Consider the following 7,645-nt stretch of genomic DNA (forward strand, 5'->3'; position numbering starts at 1 on the left):
ACCATTAAGATATCCAAACATCGTCATACAGTTTTGTTGTGATCGAAAGTTTCAGTAAAAACTGGTATTTTCACCACCGTAAGTAAATATATTCTATTGGTAAATTTTGTTATATTATATATATTTTGTTATATTATATTATATATATTTTGTTATATTATATTATATATTTTGTTATATTATATTATATATACATTTTGTTATATTATATTATATATACATTTTGTTATATTATATTATATATATTTTGTTATATTATATTATATATTTTGTTATATTATATTATATATTTTGTTATATTATATTATATATATTTTGTTATATTATATTATATATTTTGTTATATTATATTATATATATTTTGTTATATTATATTATATATTTTGTTATATTATATTATATATACATTTTGTTATATTATATTATATATATTTTGTTATATTATATTATATTTTGTTATATTATATATTTTGTTATATTATATTATATTTTGTCATATTATATTATATATTTTGTTAAGATAATACAGTATTTAAAAGTGTATTCTTTTGGCTATATAATTGTACATTCTTTTGTTTGATAACTATGACTGGGACGGTACACACAGGTCATATCCAGCAAAATGGCGGTTTGAGGTACACGTTTGATTTGGGGCAGATTGACACGCGTGTCAACCAACCTCACAATGAGCAATTTTCAGGTGTTTTTAAGCTCTTAAAACAAAGATAGATATAATACAAAAATAGTTAAATACATTTTGATTAATTTTAATTAATTTTCAAATATTGAAACAAATTGATGAAAATTAATTAAAATTCTGGCAAATTCCTAATTGTGTTGCTCCCCCCCCCCTTCTGTTATTTTCTTGTGATATTTTTTCTAAGCTTTGAACTTCAAACTGTGTTTGTATGCACGATGGTGAGAAACAGTTAAAGTGTTTTTTATTTCATTTATTTAAATGTGCAATAAATATATTGATATAAATAAAATGTTTCTGATCGAATTTCATCCGTGTTAACTTACCCCAGAGCACGTGTCACCTTGTTCCGTACTCGGGTAGGTTGACACACAGTGCACACTGTTCTATTATGTTCATTTCAGGGGAAATTGATTTGTTTTTGTTATGCAACAGCGGAAGGTGTCTGGCTATGTTGGTATCGAATTTTTTTATTTCTTTACTGAATATATATAGCACTATTATACCCACCAGTACCGGTAACTTGGGATTCAGTACTTAAATTAATATCTGTTTACTGAAGTACTATTATACCCACCAGCACTGTAACTGGGGATTCAGTACTTAAATTAATATCTGTTTACTGAAGTACTATTATACCCACCAGCACTGTAACTGGGGATTCAGTACTTAAATTAATATCTGTTTATTAAAGTACTATTATACCCACCGGCACTGGTAACTGAGGATTTAACCCTTTTATAGAACAATTTAATTTCTGATTACTTTACCAGCTTGAACATTACCACCCACTTCTATATCTACAACAAATATTATAATTTTCTTTCCTTAGTTTTGCCAGTTTTACCTGTAAAATATAGAAGAACATAACTGGTAACAATATTGAAGTTGTTTTTTTTTAATTCAGTGTAATTAACAGGATAATTAAAGGCAAAGAGGAAAAATCATGAATGCACACAACTTATCTGCTTATATACATATTTAGCCAGTATTCTGGCTCTTCTCGAAGCGATCAGATCATAGCGACAGAATCTTATATATATTGCGAACCATAGTGTCTATGAAAGCTTTCGTCTGTGTTTCATTTACAGCGGTCGCTTCCCGCGTTGCGTTTGAAAAGCTACGCACTCAGGCAAAGCTCAACATTCACTTTAGAAATGACGGGAGAACAGGCATGAATAATGTTAATGCCAAATTTTATTTCGCAATCAGGATATTCTACACTAAAATGTTATGAATTGATCACATTATCATTCACATTTCAAAATGTGACGTAACTTAAAGAATAAAAATGTAGATTTATCGTATGTTATTGTTGAGCGGTTCTTAGCATAACTGAAATGCTCAACAATTGCTTTCCACAGTAGGCAATATAAGTTGATCAGAGCTTTGGCTTTGAGTGAAACCAAGAGTGCAATACAATTAACCTTTTTAAAGTCCACGAAATAATTTAAACTGATAGATTAACTTAAACATTCATGTCACTGGGGACGGGTACTTTTGCTTGTACAAGATAATTAAAACCAAATCAAATTCATTGAGCATTTTATCCAAGATTTCTAAGATATAGACATTAACAAAATGTCCTCTGTTTAAAGTAGTCAAAGTTAAGTACTTTGTAAATCATTTGATTAATGTTTTCAATCTGATATTCAACTATTTAGACTCGAATAATCTTCTATGAAGTACAACCATTCTATTAATATATTTCCTTTCTTTTTTTTTCTGCAATTGAGATAAACGGTAAAAAGGTTAAAGGTTACGGATGTTATTTGAATTAATTAATGTTTTTTTGTATTAAACATGAATTTCCAAATGTATTAAGAATTTTACAGTTTATATATGATAAACGAGTGTTGAATCGAACTTAGCTCACCGTGACCTAGACCAGCAGTTATAGATTAAATCGAAGAAGCTTTCAGTCTCATCAGTATTGACTCACAGTCACGGCATGCCAAGCTCAGTTTTAAGTAGACCTAATGTATAAGCCTCAAATTCTTGAAATGTAAGTACATATACACGCATGAATACTTACACGCTGTAGTATATAAATATTTTAGGTTACTTTGATATAAGATTTTAAATTTTTAATCAAACTCACGATCTCCTGTATCCTTTACTGAAATTTTAGTCACATTTTTTGGGCCAAGTAAAGCTCCGCCTGCCGTTTCACTGGATGGACTTCCTAGCCTCAACCGGAACATTTCGTCGTTCTCGTGAATAGTGTCGTTCACCAAGATCACCGTGCAAGGTTTCTCGATCTCACCTAGCGGCAGGTACAAAAAATAAATAAATAAGCAATAAAATAAACACGATTTATCTTTCGTTAAAAATAATTGAATCATGTCCCGTGTCTTGGAGACGAGAATTACGCTCGTTTTGATGTTGTTGTTTTTTGCTTTAATTAAGTAAAAAAAGATTTAAAATTCGTCTTTTTCCATAAGTAAACTAAAGTAATAAAAGCAGTGTGATGCGATTTTGCTAACTTTGTTTATAGCAGACGAGTGAAATCAATGGAAAAAAATGTTCATTTAACTTTAGACGTAATTAGCTGTTTATGTATACATATGCATTTCGAATAAACTTAATGTAATACAGTTAGAAATAGGGCCATTCAGTTGTTATAGAAAACCTATTTAACAAAATATAGGAACATTAAGTACTTGTTTGATTTATTATTCAAATATGGCTTTTTTTGCGTTTACATTTGAACAAATTGAATCTTTTTAAACCGTCTTCAAATTAGGGAAAAATCTCGTGAAATTTGTTAATAGGACGATTCCACTCCATTTTAAGATATCGAGTGGTTTACACATAAAGTCAACTGATCCGAATTTTACTTCGAAATACGATTACTTCATTGTTTTCTCGAAGTTAAATATTACCTGGTTCAAAATACACGAGCGAATCATCAGTATTGGGCCTTTCAATGAAATCTTTTTCGACTTTGGCAGTGTCCTGACGAGTGTAGCAACGAACAGTGGTCACGTGATTTAGGTCTCCGCTACGTAAGATGTAGGCTGAAACATTTCCATCGTTTTCAAAGGCTAAGTACTCTGAATCCCGAAACTGCATCATTGGCACTGGAAGTTGAAATATGATGTTAAGGCTTATAAAGGATAAACAAAATAATAATACTGCTGTTAAAAGTCACTGGCTTTGTTCAATGGGAAATATTTATTAATTTTTTACTTGTTAACAAAAGGCTTCTCGTGCTATATCATCAGGTGTGATTACTGCTTCTTGAAGTGATGTATTGTGACAAAAAACGTAACCACTTCACTGGAACCATAATTTTCAATCTGAACGGCACCTTATAGGAACGTGAGCTAAACGGCGAGGTCAGATGTTAGGGTTCGGGTATAGCCGTCCCTAATTTTTAACTGCTGACTAGAGATAGTGTAACCAGTTAGAAGCACCCACCGCCACTAAGGATTAATCCAGCTTTTTGAATCGATTAATGGTATCATTTCCGCTTTTATAATACGCAGTCGTGGCGTCACGTCTCGAACCTTGGACTGCTAGGCTACATCCCAACCTCGTGAGAAAGATAACTTTAAATACTTATAAGAAGATTTTGGTTAAAACAGGCTAATATTTTTCCTCGCAGATAAAAGTATTAATGTAAGAACATTCTCACTCGCGAGGTTTTCACTGTATTTTAAGTTGTATTTGAGTAATGTGTTCTGGGTAAACTTTTTTAACCAGTGTCTTTCACTAATGAACATTTTGTGAACATCTATCAGACATTAATACTTTCACTAACGAACATTTTGTGAACATCTATCAGGCATTAATACTTTCACTAATGAACATTTTGTGAACATCTATCAGGCATTAATACTTTCACTAATGAACATTTTGTGAACATCTATCAGGCATTAATACTTTCACTAATGAACATTTTGTGAACATCTATCAGGCATTAATACTTTCACTAATGAACATTTTGTGAACATCTATCAGGCATTAATACTTTCACTAATGAACATTTTGTGAACATCTATCAGGCATCAATAAAAGCTCTTCTCTCGATAATTTGGACAATAAAATATCTGCCGAAATTTTGTTCGTTTTAGAGTAAAGCCACATTGAGCTATCTGCCGTGTCCACAGCGGGGGAATCGAATCCTGGATTTTAGTCTTGTGAGTCCGTAAACCTACCGCTGTCCTACTGGGACACATTTGCCGAAATTTCCAATTAAACCGAGACGTTTCTTGAGATGCCATACAGATGTATTTTTATATACAAAACATATATCTTTATATCATTTTTAAAAGTTTCATGTTTATTCACCAGTTATTTATGAGCAATGTTATATTTATTTGTTTTTAACATTAAAAAAGTAAAAGTCCAATCTGTCTATTCATGTCACGGAAGCCACGGTTTTGACGTACTTGTATATTTAATTAAATTTTGTTGTTTTTTAAAAATCGACTTAACCTGGAAAGAATTTCATTATTTCATTGGATATCGGGACTAACGTATTCTCTATTAAAATGACAGCACTTACAGTCTGAAATGGAATCGTTAATCGTCACCAAAGCCTGACTTGGATCTCCCAGCTCTGCGTTCATAGGCATGCGCAGAACTAACTCGAAAGTCTCCGATCCTTCAACGACTGGCTGACCCAGGTCATCTAAAATGGTGACTCTAAAGGTTTCTAAGGTTACTCCAGGAGGAAAATCCAAAGTCTTCCCGATACCAACGTAATCGTTACCGGCTATGATTAAGAGAAATAGAGTATAAAGTCAAAAAACGTAAACATTATTTAAGTTTTTTATTACACATAAACATTATTTAAGATCTTTTTTATTACACATAAACATTACTCAAGTTATTTTACTACACATAAACATTATTTAAGATCTTTTTTTATTACACATAAACATTACTCAAGTTATTTTACTACACATAAACATTATTTAAGATCTTTTTTATTACACATAAACATTATTTAAGATCTTTTTTATTACACATAAACATTACTCAAGTTATTTTACTACATATAAACATTATTTAAGTTTTTTATTACACATAAACATTATTTAAGTTTTTTATTACACATAAACATTATTTAAGTTTTTTATTACACATAAACATTATTTAAGTTATTTTACTACATATAAACATTACTCAAGTTATTTTACTACACATAAACATTATTTAAGTTCTTTTTTATTACACATAAACATTATTTAAGATCTTTTTTATTACACATAAACATTACTCAAGTTTTTTATTACACATAGACATTATTTAAGATATTTTTATTACACATAAACATTACTCAAGTTATTTTACTACACATAAACATTACTCAAGTTTTTATATTACACATAAACATTACTCAACTTTTTTATTACACATAAACATTACTCAACTTTTTTTATTACACATAAACATTACTCAAGTTTTTTATTACACTTCAACTATAATTCACTCCCAGCTTTAACGCTTTCTTCCTAAACAACATATTGACAACTCATATTATATGACATTAATGTACTGATCCTAAATTATAATATTAATTTAAAGTAACTTCCTATTACAATAACCTTCATATCCGAAATACTTAAGCTACTTGTAACCACATCCTATTGTAGTAGGCTTCTATAACCATAAAACCGATATATTAAACCATAGTCTCATACTATTATAGTGACCTACAACCATTAAACCGCTATACTAACCTATAGTCTCATCCTATTAGTGATCTACAACCATTAAACCGCAATACTAACCTATAGTCTCATCCTATTAGTGATCTACAACCATTAAACCGCTATACTAACATATAGTCTCATCCTATTAGTGATCTACAACCATTAAACCGCTATACTAACCTATAGTCTCATCCTATTAGTTTTCTACAACCATTAAACCTCTATACTAACCTATAGTCTCATCCTATTAGTGATCTACAACCATTAAACCGCTATACTAACCTATAGTCTCATCTTATTAGTGATCTACAACCATTAAACCGCTATATGAACCTATAGTCTCATCCTATTAGTGATCTACAACCATTAAACCTCTATAGTAACCTATAGTCTCATCCTATTAGTGATCTACAACCATTAAACCGCTATACTAACCTATACTCTCATCCTACTATAGTGATCTACAACCATTAAACCGCTTTACTAACCTATAGTCTCATCCTATTAGTGATCTGCAACCATTAAACCGCTATACTAACCTATAGTCTCATCCTATTACTGTTCTACAACCATTAAACCTCTATACTAACATATAGTCTCATCCTATTACTGTTCTACAACCATTAAACCTCTATACTAACCTATAGTCTCATCCTATTACTGTTCTACAACCATTAAACCTCTATACTAACCTATAGTCTCATCCTATTACTGTTCTACAACCATTAAACCTCTATACTAACCTATAGTCTCACCTTATTAGTGATCTACAACCGCCACACAGTTACATCAACTTTCTACCACGAAACTGCTATAACGAAATATTTTCGTTCAATATTTCCATCTTATAAAAAACAACAACAAATTTTCCAGATTAAAAAGCTAAGTACTGAAAAAAGTGAAAGAATAAATCTGAAAGAATGGAAAAAAAAGAAGAATCAATGTAAGAGTATTAATAAACGAATTAGTCTGAGAGAATTGAAAAAAGAATTAGTCTGAGAGGATTGAAAATAAGAATCAGACTGAGAATATTGAAAAAAAAGAACAGTAGGAGAGAATTGGAAAAAAAAAGAAAAACCAGTCTGAGATAGTTAAGAAAAGAGAGTTAGTGTAGAAGAATGAATCTGAGAGAGTTAAATAGAAGAAGAATCGGTATTGGAGATTTAGAAATAGAAACAGAAAGAATGAGTCTGAGAGAGTTAAATAGAAGAAGAATCGGTATTGGAGATTTAGAAATAGAAACAGAAAGAATGAGTCTGAGAGAGTTAAATAGAAGAAGAAT

At 30.4% G+C, this 7,645-nt stretch overlaps 1 protein-coding gene across 1 annotated transcript in view; it reads right to left on the reverse strand.

Moving 5' to 3' along the window:
- LOC106464539 (FRAS1-related extracellular matrix protein 2-like) overlaps positions 1 to 7,645 on the reverse strand; it is a 39,112-nt gene that overhangs the window by 26,786 nt on the left and 4,681 nt on the right. Inside the window, exons 2-4 of the mRNA XM_022392270.1 lie at positions 5,211 to 5,420; positions 3,583 to 3,780; positions 2,799 to 2,963 (exon numbers count right to left, since the gene is read on the reverse strand). Of these exons, the coding sequence (XP_022247978.1) occupies positions 2,799 to 2,963; positions 3,583 to 3,780; positions 5,211 to 5,420 (573 nt within the window). The remainder of the gene's footprint in view (positions 1 to 2,798; positions 2,964 to 3,582; positions 3,781 to 5,210; positions 5,421 to 7,645) is intronic.

Source organism: Limulus polyphemus, unplaced genomic scaffold (assembly GCF_000517525.1).
Source record: "Limulus polyphemus unplaced genomic scaffold, Limulus_polyphemus-2.1.2 Scaffold1681, whole genome shotgun sequence".
NCBI lineage: Eukaryota > Metazoa > Arthropoda > Merostomata > Xiphosura > Limulidae > Limulus > Limulus polyphemus.